The following is a 27,140-nucleotide window of genomic DNA, read 5'->3' as shown; positions in this document are numbered from 1 at the left end:
GTTTAGATTAAAAAACAACTAACTATTAATGCCGGGTGGAAGAAAGGAAGCTAAAGAAGATGCTAGTTGAATGTTGCCAGCGTTTTCCGACTGACTGGGAGAGGGTAAAGATAAACAATGAGAATGTGTACCTTTAAAAGGAAAAAGAAAGCCGGAAGCACGGCAAGAGGAGTTTCAAAGTTTAGTGGATCAATTGAGGGGAGCTTGGAGGGAGATTATATTATGGTCTTGTTGGGTAAGCTCACTTATATCCTCCTTTAGTATCTAGTGCTGTTGGGAGGGAATTTGTGATCATTGCTTTTCAAGGAAATGCCAAATTTAAGGTGAGCTCCTTTCCTCTCCTCTAGAACTGAAATAACTACTGCTGCGTTGCCAACTTCATTAGCTTTACATTGGGATGCCCGTTGAAATTGTCCAAAGATAAATGGAGGTTGCAAACCTAAACACACTTACTAGAGAGTAAGGCTCATTGAGTTCAGTGGGACTTACTTCTGAGTAAACATACTTAGGGTTGCACTGAATGATTTGTGCATTTCCTCCTTTTAATATTAAGAATGTTAGTGTAATTTAGATTGAAAGAGGTTGTGCCTCCTACCAAAAGATTATCTTTTGGATACTTCTGTTTTCATGGAAGTTGCTAATGCACCTCACCATAATCACATTCATTTGCAATGTGCATTTTTTAATTTGGGGCCCCTTCATAACATATGCTACAGGCCCCACACTAGCTTAATCCGGCCCTGCTGAAAAGGCAGAGGGTGGAAGCGGCTGAAACGTTGTAACATGAGTTAGTCTTCCTACTACACTGATTGAGCTGCTGTGATGTCATAGAATGTTCGTGAGCAGCAACATGTTTACTCAACTGTGCAGCAATATTGCAGTTACTATCAGGTAAGTGGAACATCAGTTTGACTGGAGGGAAAAGAGGAGCTGTGTTGGTGGCAGACAATGCAGAGGAGAGCTGAATTTTAGATACTGATATAGAACAATTGGTTAAATGTTGTCTGTAGTTATAGGACAATAATTTCCAGATCAGACACTTACCCTTTGCCTATTCAACTAGTCAGAAACTGTTGCTGCTTAAACTTAGTCCTACTGGATACGGTCACCCGGGATCCAGGTACCTGTCTTCTGCCTTACTAGTGCCGATTTTGTTTGTTGAATGCTGCTAATTCTTCAGGTTCCTCCAGTTATGGTTCTGCCTCACCTCCAGTCCTGCCAGCTTGCCTGCCGACTCTACCCTAGCTTTATCTTGATATGCAGCCCCCATCAGTTTATTGTAATGGCTGGTTTTACCCTCGTTTCTCATTGCCTGATCTAACTGGACTTTCAGCTTGTTCTCTTAGCTAGAATCATCATCCTCATATTGACTTAATGTTCTCATCCTAATCTTGACCACCATGTACTAAGTCCCAATTCTGTAAAATTGTACAATCTGCACAACTCCAGAACAAACCTGCATGTTACATATAGGTTTGCCAAATAACCAAATCTGTATTTATTCCACTGGGGTTTTTTTGGCATAGCAGTTGAGGTAAGCCGGGAAAGGATGCAGAATATGAACAGACCTTCCAAAGCCACTTAAGATGCATGAATCAAGGTATGTATTTGCATCTTGCCTACATAATCTACTACAGCCACTACATACTGGCTTTTTCTGTTTCCACCTATGCTTTAGTCAGAGGTTCAATATGGTTCATCAATGCAGACCAACATGGAATGTCTATGGTGATAATTCCTATAATATGCCAAAGAAAACTCTGAAGTTTCTTGGGTTGGGGCATTGCGAGTTACACAGTGTCCATTCACTGGCCTATAACCATCTCCACAGCAGAGGCACTCAAACCATCCTGGTGTGTTAATATAGCAGGAGTTGGGATTAGCACACTTATCAACGTCTGCAAAAAGATCTACTTTGTTCAGATTTCAGAGAAGACAAATGGAATCCAATCTATTCCTCCCAACCTTCTGCAGCCTAGTAGATTATACATCGACACATTTACTTCATCTTCACAACAAACTCTGACAGAAGAAGAGATTGTGAGAGCACATGTGATGTGGATAGGTTTTCGGGTGTGTTGAAATTGCTGTGCTTACAGCGACATGACTCTGATCCCCGTGTGTTCTGCTACAACCTATCTCCTTCAGAAAAGATTTTTCTGCTGAACTTAAAAACAGCACCACCCCCAGCCCAGTCCGTGCCACTATCAGGGTTGCTGAAAATCTGCAGAGAGGGTAGGGAAAAAGGGAGAAGCGAGAGAGGGTTAGAGGGAAAGGAAGCACATGGTGACTCAAAGAATGTAGGAAAGAATAGCAAACTAGAGTCCTCATCTTTATCTTGCCAGATAAATGAAAGAGAGCTGGTGTGGCTAAGAGACTGAGCTACAAATCAGAAAATCCTCAGTTTGAATTTCAGTGAACTCATACATTGGCTTAAAGCAAGTCAGAATTTCTCAGCCTCAGCTCTTCATCCGAATAGGCAAAGGGCAGGTGTCTGATCTAGGGATAGTTGACCTCACCTACCTTACAGGCAGAGATGGTCCAAGGTTCTGCAGTGCCCAAGGCAGGAGGCCAAATGCTGCCTTGCCCCATGCCTCTGCTGGGGGCCAGCCCCCTTGAATAACCAAACTTTGCAAGCTTTGAAAGTGCTGTGGAGGGCAACAAGGAGGGAAGGTTGCCTGAAGACTCCTTTGCCCCCGCCCTACATGCTTCTTGCAAACTTTGCAGAGTGAGGAGTGACACTCCTTGCAAGGTCAGATCAGTCCCAAAGAGCTGCTCTGATGGTGGTGGCAGGGAGCATCTTGTCACCCAGGTGCTGCCCCGATAATCTGCTGCCTGAGGCAACCACCTCACCTCACCTCACCTCACCTCACCTCACGGAAGAGCCACCCCTCCTTACAGGGTTGCTGTAAGGATGACAAGATAATGGATGTGAAGTGCTTCAAACATTCTAAAGTGTTACACAAATGTTAGGTATTATTTCAATTAAATCTCCAGATCTTTAAAAGAAAACACCCCAAACCAGGGTCGTCCACACATGAAGGAGAGCTTCATTATTTTCCTATTCAAAGAGCAATTACTTGGAATATATTTCAATGTTTTTTGGATATCTTGCCCACATGTACACATGTGTTCCTTTACCAAACTGCACTTCAATGTAGATGCCAAGTCACGTTTCAAAAAGGAGATGTGCATGAACTGCGTCCACAAGGAAGAACATGTTTGCATTTCCTTTCTTTCCCAAAAGAGGGCAGCCTCCATCCAGCACATACTTGCAGTAGCCAGGAGAAAGGAAAGCCAAACCTGGACAGCTATAGGGAATGCATTCTCTTCCATCTGACATGAAGCATCCTTTTTAGTAAGGTATGTACTCTGCAGAGGATCCAGGTTTGTATGTTAGTAAAACAAAAAACACAAAAAACACCCAACCCACTTGAATATACAGTGAGGGAACGTGTACATACAAATATACAAGGCCTTTTGAAGAAACACACAGAGCTTGGCAAGAACAGCTCAAGGGAAAAAGGGAGCTTCCCATAAAAGCAAGGGGTGTTTGCACACTCACCTTCACAGTGTCCTCTGTGACTCATGATGTAGCCGGTCTTGCATTCACAGAAATAAGAGCCTGGTGTGTTGACACATTGCCCTCCACGGCATACATTAGGCTGCTCACACTCATTTAGATCTGTTAACACACAGGAACAGGCCCCTTCAGAAAAAGGGCTAGACCCAAAGTGCTGAGGTTTCACTATGGGTCAATACAGCTGGATAACCTTGCCTCTTTCTCCATTACTCAAGTATTTTAATCCTAGCCTATTCATCCATCCTCATTCAAACCCTTACTCTGAACTAACTTCATCATCAGGTAAAAGCACTGGTTCAGTTTGGAATACACTCTGCCAGCTCATAACTAGAAGGGGGATGCACTGAGAGTGTGCCCGTCATATCTTTTGCTGACATCCCAATGTCCTTCTGGTGTGTTTCTTTATTGTGTGCAGGTGGCTGTTCATTCAAACAGCAGCACTACATATGACCCAGATACTAATATAAACTAGTATTTGGTAGGCCTGTGCAAAGTTGGATTGGAAATATGGGATACATTTTGGGACACGATGAGACTGTACAAAAGGGGGCTCCACTTGAACCAAGATGGAACCAGAGTGTGGGTGGTTAAAATCAAAAAGGTCACAGAGCAGCTTTTAAAATAACACCTGGGGGATAGTTGACAGGAGCTGTGCAGAATCTGTTTTGGCATATGCCACCCCTTAAGGTGCAAGGGTGTAAATGCTTCAGGTAAACCAGAAGGGGACAGAGTAGAACCAGATAAAGAGCAGACAGAAGGATGTGCTAGCTGGTCAAAGAGATCAAATGGCCGTAAGAAATATAGCACATACCTGGTAAAAGATGGAGTGTATAGGTGCTTATATGACAATGCCAGAAGCCTCCAAGCCAAGCTGGGCAAGGTGGAGTGCTTGGTTGCTAATGAAAACATAGATATAGTGGGCCTAACGGAAACATGATGGAACAATGAGAACCAGTGGGACACTGTTATTCCTGGATATAAACTCTATAGAAAGGACAGGGAGGGATGAATTGGGGGTGAAATAGCACTGTATATTAAAGAAAGGATAGAATCTAACAAGCTAGAAAATCTAGGAAGACCAGAGTCCTCCACAGAAACTCTGTGGGTGATAGTACAAGGCCTGAAAGGAAATGTGTTACTAGGAACGTGCTATCATCTTCTTGATCAAAGAGTGACAGAGCTGTAATAATGGGTGACTTCAATTACCCACACATAGAGTGGGTAAATTCACATTCAGGTAATGACAAAGAGGCCAAATTTCTATATATGCTTAATGACTGTGCCCTAGAACAGTTGGTCATGAAGCCAACCAGAGAGAATGCAACCTTGGACTTAATCCTAAGTGGTGTCCAGGACCTGGTGAAAGATGTCAGTATCATGGGACCTTTAGGGAACAGTGACCATAGTGTGATCAAATTCAGCATACATGCAAGGAGAGAATTGCCAAGTCCAACACATTCACTTTGAACTTCACAAGCGGAAACTTCTCTAAAACAGATAATTTGGTGAAAAGAAAACTGAAAGGGAAAATCAGGAGAGTCATTTCACTCCAGGAGTTGATTTTAAACCCCAATAATAGAAGCCTAGTCAGAATGTATACCAAAAAGGAGGAAAGGTACCACCAAGTCCAAGATGATGCTAGTGTGGCTAACAAGTAAAGTCAAGGAAGCTATAAAGGGGAATAAGACTTCCTTCAGAAATTGGAAGGCTTGCCCAAATGAAGACAATGGAACACAAGTTAGCAGAAGAAATACAATAAGGGAGGCGAAAAGAGAGTTTGAGGAGCATTTAGCTAAAAGCATCAAGGGGAATAACAAACACTTCTTTAAATACATCAGAAGCAGGAAACGTGCTAGGAAGGTGGTTGGTCTGTTAGATGATGAGGGAGCAAAAGGGATTATTAAAGTGAATATGGAGATTCAGAGAAGTTAAACGAGTTCTTTGCTTCTGTCCTCATGGCAGAGGATACTGAGCATATACCCATGCCTGAACTGAGCTTCTCAGGGACAGAAGCTAAATAACGGAGTCAGACAGAGGTGATGAGAGATAATGTTCTAAACTTTCTGGAAAAAATAACAGTTAACAAATTGCCAGGGCCAGATGGCATCCACCTGAGAGTCCTTAAAGAACTCAAATGTGAAATTGCTGACTTCCTTGCAAAAATATATTACTTATCCCTACAATCAGGTAGTGTTGGGATGTGCCTGAACCAGTTCGGCACCTCCTTTGGGAAGTGCCAAACTGGATCAGGCACCGGCATTTGAACCGGTTCAGTGGTGGAATGGAGGTCAGTTCCTTTTAAAAGCAGGTAAGTAGGACCTTACCTGCTCTTCTGCTGCCTTTTCTGGGTGTAGCGCTCACCTTTTGAACAGTGAGCACTGCACTCGGAAAAGCAGTGGGGCGGCGGAAGAGCAGGTAAGGTCCTGGTTACCTGCTTTTTAAAGAAACTGCCCCACCTGCAGCTGCCCAAGCCATTCATGCACATCCCTACAATCAGGCTCAGTACTGGAAGACTGGAAAATAGCCAATGTAACACCAGTTTTCAAAAAGGGATCTGGGGGATCCAAGAAATTAGAGATTTGTTTAATGTCTGTTCTGGGCAAACTGATGGAAAGCATTCTCAAGGAAAGAATTGTGAAGCATTTACAAGTACAGTCCCTGCTGAAGGAGAACCAGCATGGATTCTGCAAAGGCAACTTTTGAAGTTCTTTTGAGAATGTCATGTGGATAAAGGTGATCCAGTTGACATAGTATACCTGGACTTTCAAAAAGCTTTCAACTAAGTTCCTCATCAAAGACTCTTGAGAAAACTTAGCAGTCATGGGATAAGAAGACAGGTTCACGCGTGGCTTGGTAACTGGTTGAAGGACAAGAAATGGAGGGTAGGAATAAAACAACAGTTCTCTAAATGGAGGGAAACAAGAATTGTGGTCCCCCAGGGATCTGTACTGAGGGATCTGTACTAGTGCTTTTTAATTTATTCATAAATGATCTAGAGGTGGGGTAAGCAGCAAGGTGGCCAAATTTTCAGATGACACCAAACTATTTAGGGTAGTAAAATCCAAAAGAGATTGTGAGGAGTTCCAAAAGGATCTCTCCAAACTGGGGGAGTGGGCAACAAAATGGCAAATGTGGTTCAGTGTTAACAAGTGTAAAGGGATGCATATTGGGGCAAAAAAAACCAACCCTTCACACATACACTGATGGGATCTGAACTGTCATTGACTGACCAGGAGAGGGATCTTGGGTTCACAGTGGACAGCTCACTGAAACTGTCAATTCAGTGTGCAGCAGCTGTGAAAAAGGCCAATTCTATGCTTGGAATCATTAGAAAGGGGATTAAAAACAAATATTATAATACCCTTATACAAAACTATGGTGCTGCCACATTTGGAGTACTGCATGCAGTTCTGGTCACCATACCTCAGAAAGGATCTTATAGAACTGGAGAAGGTGCATAAGAGGGCAAGGCCACGCCTGGGCCTTTTTAGTTTAGAAAAAAAGACGACTGAGGGGAGACATGATAGAGGTTTATAAAATCATATACGGTGTGCAGAAAGCTGACAGGGAGAAAAATTTCTCTCTCTCTCATAACACTAGAACCAGGGGTCATCCCATGAAACTGATTGCCAAGAAATGTAGGACGGACAAAAGGAAGTACTTTTTCAAACAATGCATAATTAACCTATGGAATTCTCTGCCACAAAATGTAGTGACAGCCACCAACCTGGATGGCTTTAAGAGAGGTTTAGATAAATGCATGGAGCAGAAGTCTATCAATGTCTGAGGGCTATAGGCCACCTCCAGTCTGAGAGGGAAGATGGCTCTAAATACCAGTTGCAGGGGAGCAACAGGAGGAGAGAGGGCATGCCCTCAGCTCCTGCTTGTGGCCTTCTCAGAGGCATTTGGTGGGCCACTCTGTAAAACAAGATGCTGGACTAGATATGCTTTGGATCTGATCCAGTAGAGCTGTTCTTATGTTCTTAAATGTTGGAATTCATCTGAAATGTTCAAACTCAGTTTAAAAATTTGACATTTCCGATTTGAAGTTTACTTTCTGATAACGAATCAGAAAAATAATTGCAGAAGCACAAGTCATAAAAAGTGCTTTATTGCTTTCTCTTCTAGCCGTTAAGAGATCAAAAGGTGTTAAGCCCTTTAATCTGTTCGAAAAGGTCTGCCTGTTCCTGTAGGAACAGAAAATGGATAAAGAATATTTATCAAATTTATTTGATAAAATCAAAGAAATATCCTTTTTCCTCTACATGGAGGTGGAATGGTGGTCCAGGGAGGGGCTTCAGAGACAGAACATTTTGTAATGTTTAAGCTTGAAACAAACCAGATTTCACCATTTTAAAAATATTTTCAAAAGTTCACCAAAAATCAGGGCAATGACCTATAGCTTTGAAAAAAACAACACAGAGTCCTGTCAATGTGGACTTCATGTATGAAAGATTTCATAACTGTATGCCTATCCATTCTGGAAATAACAAAGGGCGGTAAAGGGGGCATGATGTCACCTTTTCATGAAGATAGAGGGCAGATTCCTCCACATGCTGGGGGAATGATGGTCCAAGGAGGGTTTTCAGTTTCAGAAGTTTTTGAAAAGTTCTAGCTTGAAACAAGCCAGATTTCACAATTTTTAGCATTTTTTAAAACAAAACTTTCAAAAATTCACCACAAATCAGGGAACTGGCCAATTTTCTTCACATTCACTAGAGGGGGCCCTGACCTCCTTCACAAGAACATACGTAAGAACAGCTTTGCTGGATCAGGCCCAAGGCCTATCTAGTCCAGCATCCTGTTTTACACAATGGCCCACCAGATGCCTCTGAGAAGTTCACAGGAAAAAGGTGGGGTCATGCCCACTCTCCTTCTGTTGCTCCCCTGCAACTGGTATTCAGAGGCATTTTGCCTCTGAGGCTGGAGGTGGCCTAAAACCCTGAGACTACTAGCCATTGATAGACCTGTCCTCCATGAATTTGTCTAAGTGACTTTTAAAGCCACACATGTGTTAAGTTTCAAAGTTCTAGTACCAACCAGTGATTTTTAGTGAATTTTTAAAAATCTCCTCATTCACTAACCAATCAATCAATCTTTATTGGCATGGTTGAAGAGCAGCAAACCCCATTCTCCTCTATGGGGAAAAATCTGATTTTAAGTTAGATTTCTGACTGGATATCTGACTCCAATTACATATCTGACATCCCCGGGGCAAAGAATCCAATTCCGAAATTTTCAGAATCAGATCATGTTGGATTCAAATTGGATCTGAGTTTTTCAAGCATACACACGCCTAGTATTTGGAGCACGTTCAGAGCAGCCATTTGGCTGCTATGCCCCGCGTGATAAAAGAATATGCTGGGAGGCTTGTCAGGACATCTGTAAAAAATGTCACACTCAGTGCATTCTCAGCACATCCCCCCTTTTAATTGTATGGGCCAGTTCTGGAAGTGTATGGGGGTGGGGGAAGTATCAACCAAATTGGCCCAGTATGAAGGTGAATGCAAGCACAAAATCCTTGAGTGTCCATATTGTTAATGCACCTCCATTACTTTTCTTCCACCCTTGCTGCTGTGTTTATCACCCTCTTTATATATGACTAGAAAAAGCACGGACAAGAAACCAAAAGATAATCTGCTGTGATAACAAAACAATAATTGGACCTAAGGATGATTTTTAGCACACTTAGAGGTCGTTCACATGACCAGGCGGGCAGAGTGGCGTCGAGCAGGGTGAGAAGGCTGGTTAAACTCACCTTCCCACTCAGATGAGCATTCGCATGTTCCTGGGAGTGCAGTCTGCGCTGCGTGCCTCAGCGTGGAGCTCCGGAGGCTGGGACGACACATTCTGGCCTCCAGGAATCCCACAGTGCACCGTGTGCCAAGCAGAGTGCACTGGGGGATTCTCTCAGGATATGGGTGCTCTAGGCACCTGTCTCTGTGAGCAGCAGACTGGAAGTAGACTGAAAGTAACCCAAGCTTGCACACAAGTAGCAAGCCCAGGTTAAGGGAGTGCTTGCTCCCTTAACCTCGGCTAGCGGCCGGGCTAAAAAGCTGGGCTAGGTAGCTCTGCCCCGCCGGGATCAGACTTGATCCCGCAGGTTCTCATGCACAGCTGGGCTTCCCTAGCCTGGTGTAGGCTGCATGTGAGAACACCCTCTTAGTTGTGTTTCCTTGTTCATATACACTAATGAGAGGAGAGGGAAAAGGTATTGGGGGGAATTCCCTCAGACACAGAGAAGATAGCAACAGTATTATCTGCAGGGGAAATAGAGGAAAGCTCAAGTTACAAGTAAGATAAAAGTGTTCTTCTCCTCCATTTAATCTGGAAATGCACACAGGGAGCTTGCTTTATCTTCTAGGGGAGCACACAAGAAGCTAGGGATGTGCAAACAGGTTCGACATTGAACGGTTCAGTTCAACTGTTTGGGGTTGAGCTGAACCACTACCTGTTCTGTCCGACCCTGGACTGAACCCGCCCCCGCCCCGGCCAGTTCGGGGGGTAGTGATTTGTGCGTTTATTTTTTTACTTTAATTTCCCCCCAAAACTTACCCCCTCTAGGGGAGTTGTCCAAGGCGGCGGGGGAGTTCACGGAAGTTCCTCTTCCCCCCGCCAGCCTCTCTTAGGCATGACCTAGGCCACACAGAAGCCCATTGCGCAGGTGTGGCAGACTCCAAAATGGCTGCTGTGCCGGGGGAAGGCCGAAAACCGAACAGCCGATTTTTTTTAACTAAAGGAGGCCAGCGGGGGAAGGACGAACCTTTGCAGACACACACACACACACACACACACTCTCTCTCTCTCTCTCTCTGACTCGGACAGTTCTCCCAGAAGGGTAAGTTTGAAAAAAAAATTAATTTTTTTTAAAAGGCACAGATCCCCCTCCCAGACTGGACCGGCGGGGGGCGGGTGGGGTCGAGGGAGTGCCGGATTGAACTGGACCAGTCCGGTTCCATGCACACCCCTACAAGAAGCTGGTGAATACCACATAAGCACTACTCACCTTGACAAGTTTGTGTGTTCTGTGAGGTGAAAAGGGTATACCCAGAAAAACAGATACAGGAGTAGGAGCCCTCACTGTTGATGCAGTGGCCCTTCTCAGCACATGGATTCCTCTCACATTCATCGACATCTGAAGCAAGAGCAGAGAGTCAAGGGCAATTTGGCAATGTTCTAAATTTCACCCTCTCTATAGAAATTCCTGGGCCAACTAATGGCACAGCGGGAAATGACTTGCCTAGCAAGCATGAAGATGCCGGTTCAAATCCCCACTGGTACCTATATTGGGCAGCAGCGATATAGAAAGATGCTGAAAGGCATCATCTCATACTGTGAGGGAGATGGCAATGGTAAACCCCTCCTGTTTGCTACAAAAAAAAAACCACAGGGCTCTGTGGTCGCCAGGAGTCGACATCACACTTTACTTTATAGACATAGGCACACTTTATAGGCACACTTTATAGGCACACTTTACTTTACAGACATTCCTATGGCTATAGTTATAGACTGGAATGTGAAGATTGCCCATGAATCTTCCAGTTCAGTATGACACCATGCTGGCTCAGGTTTTAGCTCTGCCTGGTGTCAATCCACTTTCCAAATTCTCCTTTCACAATGGATTTTTTTTTTTTTTGTGGCGGGGGGAGTAGTCTTTCTGAATGTATCTCCCTGCTCCACCCACACACCCCACCCAGTCCCCTCAAGAAACCAAACTGCTGAAATACCAATGCAATAGGTGAGACTGGGATGCTGCTGGTAGCCAGGATAACATAAACAGGCATATCCTCCTGGTAGGTTCACACAGGCACCTGGACCACAGATACTGGGTGAAGAAGAGCATGCATTCATTTCTGAGAATGAGAGGAGAGGAAAATGTCAAAAAGATGTCCTCATTTCCCCCCTCCTACAGCACAGTATGCACAGTTCCCCCATTTTAAAGCAAATAAATAAATAAATAAATAAATATTGAAATGAAATGAAATGAAATGAAATATTAATAGTAATATAGCGGCTGACAATGAACAATGCAACACTAGCAGTGCCCAGCAGCTGGCACTGCTAAACGTGTGGTAGGCAGCCTGGTGGTGTTGTGCAAATGAGCAGTTGCACAACTACTTAGAACTGCACACCCACAGTTGTGCAATGCATCATGTTAGAAGTACTAGCAATGGAAGTAGTGCTGGGCAACTGCAGGTGCACAGTTTTAAGTAGTGTCGCTGGGGCTGCTTGTCACATGCACAGCAGTGTCAGCTGATGGGCACTGCCAGCATTCCATTGCACATCATGTTGGTGAGCAGTCACCATTGTTCTTTGATCCAGCAAGAGTTCTAAACATCTGTTCATGAATCAAGTGGCTCTCTCATTCTATAGCATAAAGCAGGGGTAGAGATTGGAAAACAGGCTGAAGGTTCACTCAGCAGAGACGGAGGAGCTGAGCCAAGCCAGCCATTCCTAGCAGCCGGCCTGGGACTTACTTTGTCCCTAATGTGGCTCCATACTTAGGGCAATACTTCCTTTTGCTGTAGAGCTGTTGGCAGTTCTTTCAATGGCTAATCCAGTTGAACCTTGATGAGTCCTCCTTAGGTCAAAAGTGGTCTTGAGCTGTCACAAGGTCTATCAATATTTCTCAGCCATGACACAGACATGAGACCTCCATTTTCTAATGTAATGTGTCCCTAAATACCAGTTTCGGGGGGGGAACACCAGGAGAGGACTGTTGCCTTCATGCCCTGCTTGCAGAGGTGCACCTAGGTAATTTTGGAGCCTGGACCTAAAGGCCTTTGGAGCCGCCTCCCCGCCCCCCCCCCCCCCGCAAATTAAGCATCATCATGCTCAGCCAGGCGACCACACTGCCCAGGACGGACACAAGAGGATTTGGGGGCCTCCAGGGGCTGTGGCTTCGGCTCTGAAGTCCAGGGGTAAGACTGCCTCAGCCTGCTTGCTGGCTTTCTGGAAGAAAACAGCCAGCCACGGTTGAAGACACTGTTGAAGATGCTGAACTTCAGAAGCAGAACCTTGCTGAATTGGATCTACCTAGCCCAGCATCTTGTTTCCAGCAGTAGCCAACCAGATGCTCCCATGCATGAAGGCACCTGCTCCCATACAGCTTCTGAAGGTACAATTTAGATATCATGGATAATAGCTATCAAAAGACTTGCCTGCCCACTGAGAATATTTCTAATCCCTTTATATACTGCTCTTCAACCAAAGTTTTCAAAGTGATTTACACAGGAAAAATAAATAAAACATAAATAAGATGGTCCCCTGTTCCCAAAGGACTCGCATTTTTAAAAAGAAACATAAGGCAGATATCAGAACAGCCACTAGAAGAATGCTGTGCTGGGGCTGGATAGGGCCATTTGCTCCCCTCCTGCTAAATATAAGAGCATCACCCCTTTAAAAGGCATCTCTTAAACTGGTGATTCTCTACTACCATCCACTCCTGCCATCTGTCAATGCTGCCACCTACTCCTCCGACACTCTGGATTTAAAAAAAGTAGAGGGGAACAGTTCAAAAGTATAGGGGGTAGGCAAGTGCTAGGCCAGAGCTTCTACAGAAGGGAGAGAGGGAGGAGCAATTGGTACAATAAAGCATCAAATGCCACCACTGTGGCTAGGGATGATGGGAGTGGTAGTCCAATAACATATGGACACACAAGTTTGAGAACCCTTGTGGAACCCAGTTCAAATGTGGTGGAAATGAGTTTTCTAGAACACGAGTTTCAGTACCTGGCCAGCGTACAAAATCTTTGCACCAGTTCTTCTTCTTAATACTTCCACTTTGGATTGCACCAATTCATGGTCAAGCTCATTAGGACAGTTGGAGCCAGCCCAGCAACATTGACAGCACGAACGTCAAGACACCCACACCTAGCAGTCTTGGACAATCCTGTCATCCAACCAGCTTATAAGCAAACCAGGGCAGACAAAAGGTGATTGAGATCCTCTGCCAGTTCTTTGCAAGAATGTTTTAGTCCAGAGTACAAGGGCAGGGGCAGCACTCCCGGACACGTGTAAGCAATTCTGAAACAACACAGCTGCCATTATCTAAGCAGCAAATATGTTACTGCCTGAGGTCACACAACTACCCACTTCACCGGCAACCTCATGACTCAACTCTGTGACATAGCCCTGATCACTGTCCCCCACACTCCGCTCACGCTGCCTTTCTCACAGCAGAGATCCTAAGTGTTTTGATCTTGCCATTCCATGATCAAGAATTACCATCTTTTTAATAAACAGTCCTGTAATTCCCCTTCTCTGTTTGCCAGCAAGTTTTTTGTTATATATTTTGCAGACTCTCCTCCTATGGACTGTGTGCAATATACAAAATAATATCTGATGAAGTCACACTTGTCCTGCCCAATCAGGGAGCCTAGTCAGCTCTACTGAAGGATCGAATGAAAGTTCACTTTGCCTTGCAGCACTGGCAGTACAGCACTAGCTCTTTTTGTGAAACCTGGCACAATGATTCCTGCTCAACTCTAGCCAGAGCAGAGCCTTTGGAAAGCTAGCATAATGGCAGCTCCTTGTTCAAATCTCATCTTGGCTTTAGGTAAGCCAGTGTTCTCTCCGCCGCAGCTCCCTAATCCGCAGTATGGAAATAATCTAAACAAGGCTTACTGAGATACGGTATGTGAAGTGCTTTGAACACTGAGAAAAATGCTATCGATATTGATATGCACCAAACAGTACTAGTATCTTAAAGTCTATGGGGACTGTTATATCCCCTTGAATGGGTCAGAAAAAGTAACATGGCAAGATGAAGGGCTTATCACAAGTGACACCAAAATTATTATTCTGGGATGCATCATTTGGGAATGTTATTAATATGATACAGAAAGAAGAGATATTTGGAAACTGAACATACATTCTATCCAGTGTGACACTGAAATTAAAAATGTCAGAAATGCTAAAATCTATTCTCAAACGTCGTGTGTGAAAGTGGCTTAAAGCAACGAAATACACACACACACATTTCCTTTTCGTGGAGGCCAATAATCATACACTTCTTCGACAGCATGAGGTTTGGTTCCTCTGAGAGAGTCATCTGAAGTGCTGCATCTGATCTCTGCTTGTTACACATCGTGATATAAATGGTGAGAGCTCTTCGGAGACACTGGCAAACCTACCTGTAAACACTGTTGCTATATCTGTTGGAGCAACATCCTCCCCTACAGCTCCTCCTGGAAAAGGCTGGTCAGGAAAATGGGGGGAAACGTCCACCACATCCACTGCATAAGAGAAATGAACGCTAACTATAAACCACTGTCAGGTAGAGAACAAGAATCAGCTGGGCCCTACCCAGAGACATGAAGATTTCAAGCCTATGTACTCAGCTCAATGTACATGTGAGCAAACAAGCAAAGGATTGGACTCACAATAAACCTCACAACTGTAAAGTGCACAATATGGGGGAGAACAGCACAGAAGATGGTTGTGAAGGTTGGGGTCCCAAAGGCCAAAGTTTGGAGGCCCAGTTATCTTCCTGGGCCTCCAAGGCCCGTCAGCTGATATATTTTGATAAAGAATGGAAGCATTATGCTCAAGCCAGCCTGTTGCTGAACTCTGGTCTTATATAGGAAAGCTCTTTCACTGATTATCAGCAAGAAAAACACAGAGATTAGTCAAAATGATATTACAGTAAAAAATAACCCACCACCACCACCACCACCACCACATGAATTCAATGCACAGTAATTGAATTCAATGCACAGTAACAAGCATGCAATAAGAATGCTTTCTGATACACACAATCCTAGCGATAACTACACAATGCCCCACTTAGAAGTTGAGTATTGCTATTATTCACAACCATTCTCTATTTACAATTTTGTTTTAATCAAAATGTATAACTACACCAAGCTGCATTATCACTTTTTCTATCAATAAAAAGCAGATCTTGAATATATGGTGCTCTGAAATATATCACTTAATATATCACTGAGCATGCTTCTATGGTTTGATGTCAGTTTTTATGTTCTGGAAATGTAAAGGTTTCAAGTTTATTATCAACACAGCAATAGCTTTTACAATATAACAAAAATTAAAAGAACGTGAATTCTACCCTTACCAACTCATTGCATGACTAGAATAAGAAGTTCTACTCATGTGAGGGGATGGGGCTATTCCCCCCGCCTTTCACTGACAAGTGATTTCCCCCGCCTTTACTGTTGCAGCCCCTGTGCCACATGCTAGCTGTTTGCAGCATTTCAGCAGGAATACAGAGTTGCAGCAGCTGCAGAAGGAAGCGGAGATCAATGGAAATCACCTTTCCACATCTTGCATCAGAGAAACCTTTTCCACCTATGCTACAAGTACTTAGCATGCTTGTAGCATGCTAATAACCAGGTGATTAAAACAGAGAGTGTAAGAACCTTTGCAATTTGACCAAAAATTGTATTGTATTTGGAATTGTTCGTGTGTCTATGTATCAATAATCTTTATCTGTAATTATTTTGAATGATCCCTACACATTTAAAAAAATGTGTTCCTAGCTGAGGATCACTCCCCCCCCGTCCCCAATTTGTCATTTGCCTCCTCTAAATAATAAAAACAAACTAAAAAAATTATGCATCAGGTTGCATGGCTTTTTCAATTCAATAAATAGGTTATAGTTCACTTTTGAGGATATTGTATGGGTAGTTTCCCATACACGTCCCACCGAGCCGATACCATCTCTGCTGCCCTGCTCTTCTCCCTGGCTGAACGCATGCAACAAATATAAACGTATTTAGAAAATCTCTTCGGAAAAAAATGTTTGCCTTCCCCCTGGTAACAGGCTTATCAGCACAGCCTGTCAGTATTTGCACCCTTCTTTTAATTCATTGCCTCATTTATAGATGCAATATTCAGCATGTTACTCTGCAATTTACCTGGGCTACTGTCCGGTACTTGAACATCATCATCTGTATCCTATGAACAAGAAGTATAAATGGGATGATTAGCTGTACACATGTATAAGACTAAGCAGAAATCACAAAATCAAGAGGAAATTTCCCCATATTAAAAAAGCTTTCTTCCTCAGCAATTCCCTGTTAAGTATATTGTATCATCAGGGTAGGGTTTTGTTGTTGAAGTATCACTCCCAGAATCTTATTATGATGACCATATGTTTCTAAGCAAAGTGCTGATCCACCCCAAATGTCAATTTCACCCCCTTGGGATCATGTTTATCTACACTTATCTCACTCCAGATTCTTTGACACACCGACTCAATTCAACCGTCATGCTTCTGACTCACCATGGTTTGAAGGATCAAAATTTGTCATGGGCTTGCACACTCTCTCCCTCCATTTCACCCATGGATTCCCTTTATTGTGGTTTCCAGCACCATAGTTTGTCATGGCACTTGCTGGACAAACAATGATCAGGCCTAATTAGAAATTGCTTCCAATCCATGATTTGAAACCATTGTTTGAAGTTTGCCTGATTAATCATTACAAGTATGGTCCAGGAAAGGGAACAGGTAATTTGCAGGTAAGTGCGTTGCCATGGGCTATGGTGGATTAACGTAGTAGCAAATGTAGCATTTGCTACAGGCCCAGCGTTTTTGAGGGCCCCGCACACCCAGCTTCCAACCGGGAATTAAAGTTAAAACTTTATCTGTTTTATTTGGTTCATGTTAGATAAAATATCCCTTTTCTGCTAAATGTGCCTTTTAAGAGAAGTCCCAGCATAGCATTTGTCCAGTGGCTGTTGCTGGTGCCTATCACATTTTTCTTTTTAGAGTGTGAGCCCTTTGGAGACAGAGAATCATCTATCCACTCTTATTTTTCTATGTAGACCACTTTGAGAATTTTGATTGAAAAACAGTATATAAATGTTCACTATTGCAGTAAGTGTGAGTTTGTGGCTTGGTCTCCCATACTCCAAAATATAGCATATGAAAAAATTGAATTACTTTACTATATAAGTAAATAATATATGTTTTAATATTTATGTACATTTTTTAAAATTTAGGGCCCCTTTATAACATATGCTACAGGCCCCACACTAGCTTAATCCGGCCCTGGATAGGAGAATCATGGGTATAGAATACATGTAGGTAGGAAAGTCAGTTACATTGTAATGGTGTCAATCTTTCTGTTAATGATTCATCATCATCACAAGTATGGTCCAGGAAAGAGAAATGGGAATTTCCATGCTGGAGGGAAGTGGAGATGAGCAGGGTGCTTTCCAGTTAGCTGCTCAACAGCAGCAAAATGCCTCCGTTCAGGCAAGTTACATTCAAAACATAAACAGCAGGGGGAGCAGTCTTGCGGAAACTAACAACCCGAACAAGCACCAACTTTATTACACTGGATATACGTCATCCTAGCTCTATATCGCAGTGATTAAATTCAAAACAAAGCATTAGAAATGTGAACGGCACCCTGCTGCCCGTGCAGAGACTCTGGTGTCACAACGCAGGAAGTGTGGAAGCACACTTCCGAGATACGACGTGACCCTGTTGCAGGGTCTAATCTGGAAAGTGCTCTGGTGAAGAGAGCCATTAGGAAGTGGCAGTAGTTCAATGCTAGAGCACAAATTTGGCAGAGTGATCCTTCCATGAGGCGAGGTGAAGTGGCAAATTATTGGGTTGCCTCAAGCGGCAAATTACTGGGGTGAGAGCACAGAGGCAAGATGCCACTGCCATTGGAATAGCTCTTTGCAAGCGGAGCTGTGCCACCGCCTGGCAAATAGCGTCTCTGTTCTGCTCTGCTCCACTCCTTCTTCGTCTTCATTGCTGCCTGCCTTGGTGCACAGTACATGTTCCCTCCTTCACCTCTTCTTGTGCACCACTGGGCTGGTTATGAAAAAGGGGAGGAAGTGGAAGAAGGGATGAAGAAGGAAAGGAAAGGAGAGCATTAGATACTCTAAATAGCAACTCCAGTACTCTACTGCCCTTTCATCATTTTCTCTTCTGCTTCTTCCCCATTTTCATAATCAGCGCAGTGGCACACAAGGGAGGAAACAATGACAGAGGAAGAAGTGCATGTCACACAGCCACAGCTATTGCCACTGCAAAAAAGGAGGAGAAAAAACAAGCAAGCAAGCATGTGTGTGTGCACGCACACGAAACCAAGCAGTGAGTGGTGGTGATGAAAAAAAGAAGGGGAGGAGGGTATGCATGAGAGGAGGTCTTTTGGCGTTCTGCCTTAGGCACACAGAGGTCTTGGGCTGCGACTGCCTTAAGGTCAATGTGCAAGGCAGTATATAAATCTAGTAATAATGTACATAAATAAATGTAGAAAGTCCCACGTTCAGTATCCCCAGGTAGCTGCAGGGCTAGGAATGACTCCTGCCTTAAAAATATAGAACTTCTGCCGATCAGTGCAAACAATGCAGAGCTAGATGGAACAAAAGTCTGACAACACAGAGCAGCTACCTATGTTCATATATGAGCCTGTGCTATCATGGTTTGGAGAAACAGAAATGTGGCATCTAAACTGACTTTCCAGCTATTAATCTCGGAGTTAACTGCATGCACGCTTTAATATTCTTCAGCTAGAGCTGGCTAATGGTGACCCATTGTTAGCAGGTTTCTCAAATAGGCATCGGAGAAGAAGATCAAGCAGTAAGGCATCAAACAGCTGGAAAAAATTTGCAGGATAAAAAAACTCAGCGGTAGGAAGACAGTATCATTTATTCCCAATGTGTTTCTATATCAGCTCTCTCTCAAGGGAAGTGGTCTTTACAACTAAATAAGGCAGATGGATCTACTCACTTTGTCAGTATTGATGGCCGGAAAGCTTCCTCTGTTAATATGGTTTTGTTAAAAGTCAAGAATGCAGAGCTGCTCAAATCCACTTCAGAATGATCTCTGAGGAAGTTTTCTGGTCATCAGTTTTAAGAAGAGTAGAAAAATCTAATTATATTATTCAACTGTAAGAATCACTTATTTTGGGAAAGAGTTTATCTAAACATGCCTGCAGAAAAAGGATACTGTCTTATTCTACCTAGCTGCTGTTAGGTTTTTTGCCCAGTTACTTCTTCTTAAAGATAAGGATAATAAGGAATGTGACTCTCCCGGGTCTTCCAGAGATCCATCAAAAGGTCAGGAACATTTGCTGTTAGCAATACGGAAGAGTCCTACATTCATTCACTATGGAATTACATAAGGTGCTTTAAAAACAATGAAGTTAAATCCTTCACCCCTTAATACCTGAGCTTCCACTTCCTTAGCTACAAAACTGTTGCCATTTTTCGAATTCTAGTGTTGACAAGAGATTCCCAAGTTAAGCCAAGCATTTTACTTCTTGTGACAGGAGATCTTAATATCAAAGCAACAACATAAATAATCAGGATTCTGTCCTATTTTTTCACTACAGAACTTTTTATTTAAAACCATAATAAAATTTTAAAAAGGTTCATATACATGATTGAGCATTCAAAATATTGAAAGGTGTGTTCTGTGACTTGTTTAGTATTATAATTAATATTCCAATATAGCACACATTAAATTTGTTATTATTCAACAGGGATATTTTAATTTAATTAATTAAGGGTTTTGTGTTTATTTACTTTCTGAAAGTGAGTGCTCTTTCTTTGCAGGTACAGTATCAATCTTAATTTCCAAAAATTTCCTAATGCAATTTAGCAGTTGCTAAGACTGGATTTTATTTCAAATATTCTACTAGAACAACCACTGGGTTTTTCTCCACACATACCCTAGGATGTGGTATATCACTTACAAAATATTCTTCCAGTACTTTTAAAGTTAAGGATGTAGCCATTATCTGTGTAAAAAATGTGAATTTACAAGATTATCCTGCTTATATTCAGTCCAATCTTTCATATCCCTTTTGATTCCAATCTCAGGAAGTATCTCCTAAAAAGGTATTCTTTCAATTACTTTTTAAAGCATGCAGCTTCAGTGAAAAAATATTAAACACCAGCCTATCCCAAAACTTTCAGTAGCAGGTATTCTACTCACCGGATCTTCTGGAGATTCTGCTGTAAAATGATAGAAGACATAATTAATTTAGAAGATAGGCATTCTTAGCATGCCAAGCGCATTTTAGAAGAGTTACACTGGCTGCCGATTTGTTTCTGGATCCAATTCAAGGTGCTGGTTATCATCTTTAAAGCCCTTAATGGTTTGGGGCCTGGATATCTGAAGGACCACCTGCTCCCAAATGGTTCTGCATGATTAATAAGGTCATCAGAGTCGCATCTGCTCTGTGTGCCAACACTGAGAGATGCTTGATTGTCGTGCACACAGGACAGGGCCTTCACTGGTATTTCCCCTAGGCTTTGGAATGCTCTCCCAAAGGATGTCCATTCTCCAGATTCTCTTGCTGTTCATCTTCTTGTATGGTCTGTATTGTTGGTTGCTTTAAAGTGATTTTTATGGATTTCACTGTTGTATTTTAAGCTTGTAAATTGCCTTGTGGGGAAATTATGAAAGGCGGCACAGAATGCCCCAATACTAATTTGGATAGCCACTCCTGTACTTGGAGTGTACCCATTCTGTTGAAATTCACTTCCAAAGCCTCTGTTCAATATACACAAATGCTTCTATACACTTTCTCCACTCTGGTGTCTGTTGAGAGTGTGTCGGCAATGCCACTATTAAAGACTCAAACTTGCTAGCTCAGTATCCTTCCTTGCAAGGCCTGAGAGCCATGGTGGCTCCCAATGACCTTAAGTGTGGCTCCTTGACTAATTGTTTATTAGGCCTGTGCAAAGCATTGGTCGAAGCCAAATACTCCGCAAGTCTCTCGACACTGCACGGAAGTGGCAGCCCTGCATTTTGACCAGTAACAGTGAGGCTCTTTTAAGGGAAATGGAGCTCTTGAGCCCCATCACCTTCTCAAAAGGCACATCGAGAGCTCTGGGAAGTGTAATCCTTCCCAGCACTGTGCGCATGCCTCCCAGAATGGTGCTGGGGCTTAACTGGTATCTCTTACTCTTAAATAGAGACACTCTCACCCCTGGACTTTGCGGCCAAATTCCAGGGTCTCCACAGCCCCTGGTGCCCCCCAAATCCTCTTTAGTCTGTCCCAGGTGGTGTGGTTGCCTAGCAGAGCATGATGATGCTTAATTTGCAGGGGAGGGGGGCCTCCAAAGGCCTTTAGGTCCAGGCTCCAAAATTACCTAGGTGCACCTCTGCTCTTAAAGCTCACCTCCATCTGCCAGCGCTAGGAAAAGTACACACTGTGCAGACATCAGCGTGATGGGAAATGACTCTATCACATTGCAGGGTCCCCCTCCCCCCAAAGTAGCCCCCACTTTAAAAATAATGAAGATCGCTGTGCTAGATGGCATTAGGGGCAAATTACAGGTATTTCTGTAGCATTCATTTATTTTTTTCATTTTAAAATGTTATACTCCACTTTTCTGACCTAACTGCAGGGAACTCAAAGAAGCTGACAGTTGCAGAAATTAAAACATCAAAAATCAAACACAATACCAATTAAAAACATATAGCACTGGAACTTTGGAATATACTCTCTTGGGATGTACACTTGTCCTTCCTTTCTGTCATTTCAGAGGCAGGCAGAGGCAGTTCTTTTCCACTCTACCTTTGGGAATTAAAGACTTTTGAAAATTTTTCTGTGGCTGTGCTAACTTTATTTGTGGTTTTTGGTTTTTTTTTTAGTTATATTTGTAACTGTTTTTATGATTACATTATATTGTAAAGCACACTGGAAACATACTGGGAAAGAAAAGAAAAGAAAAGAAAAGAAAAGAAGGCAATACCCAATGCCTTCATCATGCCAAGAGATTTGAGGAATCAGTTTAAAATAAGGCAATAGCCCTCTTCAGACAACCCCACTACCAGATACAGCAAACATGCACAGGGAGCAGTGGCGGCCCGTGAATGCGCCTCTGGGAGGCAGCGGGAGGCACCTTTAAGAGTAAATTAATTCAGTGCTCACCTCCGCTGCAGCGGCACCTAAACGCTGTTTGGAGCCACAACGTGCAGCCCAGCAGCCCCTATGGCGGGGAAGCGCCTCCTCCACTCTCCTGGCTTCCACGGAGCTAAGCCCTACCAGCAGCCAAACAGCGTTCAGGAGCCGCCACGGCGGAGGTGAGCACAAAATAAATTTACTCTTAAAGGTGCCTCCCGCCGCCACCCCGGAGGCACATTCACGGGCCGCCACTGACAGGGAGGCAGCAGAAGTGTGCCCACTAGCCATGCCTCTCACCCTGATATGCCTGTTCAACATGCCCTCTGTCGGGGTGTGACTGAGAAACATTAAAATTTCCACACAGCAGAGTATGCTCTAGTGGCAAAGAGGTTTAGCCCAAGAGATTATCTGGAGACATTAGGCTGAGTTCAAAAAATAAAAATAAAGGTTTATTAAGAAACTAAAATATTGCTTAGTGAGAAAGAGCCATTGAAACAAACAGGCACAAGTCTTCAACAACAACTGAACAATTCTGACTCTTAACTGACCCACAACAGACCTATTAACATCTCATCATGCCTCTAGTGGACAGAAGAGGCTACTGAGATGCTAAGAGCAATGCTTTAGAATTCTCACTTCTAACACTCCTTCTCATTGCTTGAGCACTGATCAACAACTCCCATCATCTCTCACAATGCAAGAAAACTATCTCTTGGCAATGGCTTTGTGAGTACATCTGCTAACATATTTTCCGTTGGGAGGTATTTCAACTCCATAAGACCCTTTTCTTGTATATCACGTATATTCAGGAAAACCCCAGTATCTGCAGAAGTTTTGTCCTCCGCTACTACCGCAGATAACAGAACTGCGGATACCGAGTCATTGAGGCTATGGGACATGGGGGGTTAGGTTCCTGGAGGACAAAATAAAAAGGCTTTAAAATGCAGAAACACGTGAAATAATGTATCATGCCATAGTCTCCAGGTGTCCAGCAATGCCCCTCACAAAAGTCTCAAATCTGATTTTTCCCCATGAAAAATCACGGGGTTTGAGGGCGTTTTGTTAAAAGACAAACAAGCCACAAAATAGCTCTTTCCCACAACATGATGGCCAGAAATGACCTCCAAGGTCATCTTCGTCCACCCCGAACCTGCGCATATGCAGAATTAACCCCTTTTGCCATCCTCCCGCCATGTATGCCAAGGTCAGGTGACAATTATGTGACCATGGATACTCAAAAACACGGATGCTGGATCCGCGAATGGTGAGGCTCTCCTCTAATGGTATTTTGTGTCAATATGCTTTGTTCTGCATTTTGTCTTCTCTGTTTGTGAAAAAGAAATACAATTTTGTCCTCAAACAATTCAGTTGGTTTCGGTTCATCAGCATCAAAGTCTTGCAACAATTTGTGTATCCATGCACTCTCCTGGCAAACCTGAGTGGCTGACACATATTCTGCTTCCGTAGAGGAAAGAGCAACAGTGTTTTGCTTTTGACTGCAGTTTAGCCCAAGAGATTATCTGGAGACACTGGGTTGAGTTCAAAAAAATCAAAGTTGTATTATGAAACTTTGAACAACATACACAAACAGACTAGTTTTAATAACAATAACTGAGCAATCCTGCATCTGTCTGCAAAGGAACCTGCCATACATTCAGTGCTACCCTTATGAAACTTTGTCCCTTTGTGGATGAAAAGGCAGAGAAACGTTGAACAGGCAGATACCAAGGGGGGACAGCCAGAAGGCATGTTGGTGTGACTAACGTGCCTAGCAATCCCTGCCAGCCTCCCTCATGCATTCACTGTGAGTGAGGAATTGCCTGAAGAGCACTAGCCTTAAACTGGTTTGGGCCCTTTGGTATTCACCCAAGCCAGTTGGATCAACACAAATTTTCACTTTACCTTTTCCTGCTGAGCTGTCAGTCCCAGGGAGTGTGTCAGTGACACCACTCCTCAAGACCTCCTCCAGCTGCTGCCTTCTTATTGCCCAGTCAGGAGCCCTGTCACTCTTTTCCTTATGCTCTTCTGAGCTGCGTGGGAGCTCATCTATTTCAGCCTTTCTCATGGACATCCGGATGTCAGAGCTGGAATAGGTATAGCCATGCCCTGCAGGACAAATCTCCTTGAAGGCTTCTGCAAGGGAGGTAGAAGGCAAGATATAAATCTGACAATACAGAGAAAAGTAAAACCACAAAGAGAAGAAGAAATTGCTGAGGGCACATAGATATTTCTGACAATTTAACTCTGTAGTGGGATGTTCTGTGTTGTGGGGGGTTTTGTTACACAGGTAAGATGTGTTGGGACGTGTTTCCCATTCTTCAGCATATATAAGTATCAACCACAACTGAAACATAGTTCTCTAACATGGGTAGAACATGTTTAGACTATACCTACTTGGAGCCAGAACTGAGGATTGGAAGTTTTCAGTTTTAAAAATGCTTAAAGGGCTGGGTGTGTTATTAGTAAATGTAGCCTAATGTTAACCAATACTGGAAACTGTGCCCGCCCTTTCTCTCGGAGCTCACACAAAAAAATAACCACATGGAAACTCCCACTCTTCCTATGACAGATATTCCTTTCTCAAAGAAAAAACAGCTGTGTAATAAAGAAGGCCAAGGTAGTTACTGCCTGTTAAGGCTGCCTAAGAGTCAAAGGTCAAACAAACAGCCATAATACTGCAAACCTAAGCAACCTTTTAATTCTTCGGCACTGTAGATTTCAGCTTTATCTGGAAGGGTCATCCACAAAGTTCAGTTGGCCATATGTGTGGATACAGCTTTTGAGGGTTCCATTTTCCCTCCCTTATGTGACAAGAAAAGCTAAATTGTTATATGACTGGTGAGTCTTGAGAATTTGCTGGTTGCTACTTCAGAAGGGACAAAGGCCTCAAAGTATTAGAGGCACAGCAAAGGATGAAATCTCCCTCAAGGACAATGTTGTACAAGGACTGCATCTATATCCCATGAAGCCACAATTCTGTTACAGTTCTCTATTCCTTTTACAGTTTATCAGGGGTCTTTTAGGTTCCTACATTCCCTAGTTTTTTAAATCTAGTACTCTGCACCCATACTGTCTTATGGCAAGTAGTTTACATAGGACACTAGACAAATCTAGACAAGTCTGGTTACCTTTTGCACACTGTCAAAGCCCTGTGTGCACAAGATTCCTAAACCCAGTTTCTGGCAGAGAATTTAAGGTTTTGTGTTGGCTGTCTGAGCAATCTGTCCATTAGGGCAATCATGGAATTAACATAATTGAACAAAATGGAAAAATAACATCTAAAAGAGCAAACAGGGTTCTCACCAGAGCCAGGCAATGGACATTTCTCACAATTTCCCCCCCATCCTTTGCCAACACGACTGCAGCAACAGATCTGTTTGGTGATACGCTGATTGAGTGGCAGAGTACAGGCTTCTCTTACTGCTGAACGGTAGCACAGTCCCAATTCTGTGGAAACTGCTTTGTCCGCTGAAACAGAGATGGAGGATTAATTCTTTGGGCATACACATCAACTTTTGAGCATGCAAAAAACCTTAGACTCTTCCTGCTGAACTGAAGTCCCTACCCATTTGTCCCTACTATTTCACCAATAATGAAAATGCAAGCAGTAAAAGCAGGGTGGATATTCAATACAGGCATTCATTAAGTGCAACAAAACATTTTAGACGTGTCATGTCACTATGCTTTAAGATAAATAGTTGATTAAAACATTATTCTACTCCGATTCTAATCTAGGCATCTCCGACTTAGTTTGTTGGCAAAGAAACTGGTTAATAAACTGATCATAATTTAATTAAGAAAGTTTGCCAAATCAAACAGCTAGACAGTTCAAGTCTAGCAAGCAGACCCTGCAAGGCTTCAGAATTCATTTTTTGAAGTGGGAGGAAAAGCAGTTTTAAAAATTAGGGTGTTCCTTGCCCATAGTGAGTGTTGACAAGTCTTTTTCAGTGCATACTGACGGCCTGACTGCCACTTCTGTTTCAGATGTGAACTAAAGAGAAAGCATCTTTCTTATCCTTCAGCAATCATCTCCATGCTACCCCAGATGCAATGCAAAATTGCCCAGAATGAATCCCTCTGGCCACTGACCAGTGACCACTCCTTCCAGTTTCTCCTAACTTTGGCACAATAATGGGCTGTCTACCAACAGGTACCCAAGAAGAGGGACATTGTTACTGGTTATCTGTTCACACTTACAAATACAGTGACTGCGGGATGGGTCCAGCATGGTGCCCGGTTTACAAGTGCAGAGAAAGCTACCATAGGTGTTCACACATTCTGCATCTTTACATATGCCAAGTATTAGACACTCATTGATATCTATAAGATGAACAGAGAGAAAGGGATTAGTCAGTCTCACCTGGTAATGACCACTAATGGCACTGCAAGAAAGGATTGCAGCAGCAAAGGGAATGAATCCGGATGTGACAGAACAAAGAAAGGCCTATACAATATGAGGGAATCACTAAGTAAAGGAAGTGGGTTTATCAAACTTTCTCAGCATCCCTCCCTTCTGCTGAGCCTTCTCTGACTCTTTGGAGCTTGGAAAGGGGCAGGGGTATTTAAGTACATTTAAAGATAAAAAGGGAGGTGGAAGCTCATCATAGTGATAAAACTGGCCTTGGTTTAAATAAAGAATTTCAAAGAGCAAAGTTATACTCTGGTGCGGAAGTGTGGGGCGCACCTTGGGATGAGCTAACCCTCCCATGTCACTG

General features: G+C 43.2%; 1 protein-coding gene and 1 long non-coding RNA gene across 10 annotated transcripts in view; one reads left to right on the top strand and one right to left on the bottom strand.

Annotated features, from left to right (window-relative positions):
• The window catches only part of LTBP2 (latent transforming growth factor beta binding protein 2), a 259,813-nt gene that overhangs the window by 36,326 nt on the left and 196,347 nt on the right, over window positions 1–27,140 (bottom strand). For 8 of the 9 annotated variants that reach the window (XM_053276860.1, XM_053276887.1, XM_053276877.1 and 5 more), the window contains 9 exons: window positions 26,623–26,745; window positions 25,729–25,893; window positions 24,328–24,558; window positions 20,505–20,524; window positions 16,462–16,501; window positions 14,719–14,820; window positions 11,311–11,436; window positions 10,590–10,718; window positions 3,566–3,685 (listed from right to left, as the gene is read on the bottom strand). In XM_053276860.1, the coding sequence (XP_053132835.1) occupies window positions 3,566–3,685; window positions 10,590–10,718; window positions 11,311–11,436; window positions 14,719–14,820; window positions 16,462–16,501; window positions 20,505–20,524; window positions 24,328–24,558; window positions 25,729–25,893; window positions 26,623–26,745 (1,056 nt within the window). The remainder of the gene's footprint in view (window positions 1–3,565; window positions 3,686–10,589; window positions 10,719–11,310; window positions 11,437–14,718; window positions 14,821–16,461; window positions 16,502–20,504; window positions 20,525–24,327; window positions 24,559–25,728; window positions 25,894–26,622; window positions 26,746–27,140) is intronic. The other variant, XM_053276867.1, reaches the window with a different exon arrangement.
• Window positions 10,155–22,124, top strand: LOC128336789 (uncharacterized). Its single transcript, XR_008312080.1, has 4 exons — window positions 10,155–10,421; window positions 15,766–15,937; window positions 18,519–18,656; window positions 21,926–22,124. It is a non-coding gene; the product is annotated as an uncharacterized LOC128336789 (long non-coding RNA).

Source organism: Hemicordylus capensis, chromosome 1 (genome assembly GCF_027244095.1).
Source record: "Hemicordylus capensis ecotype Gifberg chromosome 1, rHemCap1.1.pri, whole genome shotgun sequence".
NCBI lineage: Eukaryota > Metazoa > Chordata > Lepidosauria > Squamata > Cordylidae > Hemicordylus > Hemicordylus capensis.
Note: the sequence above shows the minus strand (reverse complement) of the source record. Positions and strands in the feature narration are given on the sequence as shown.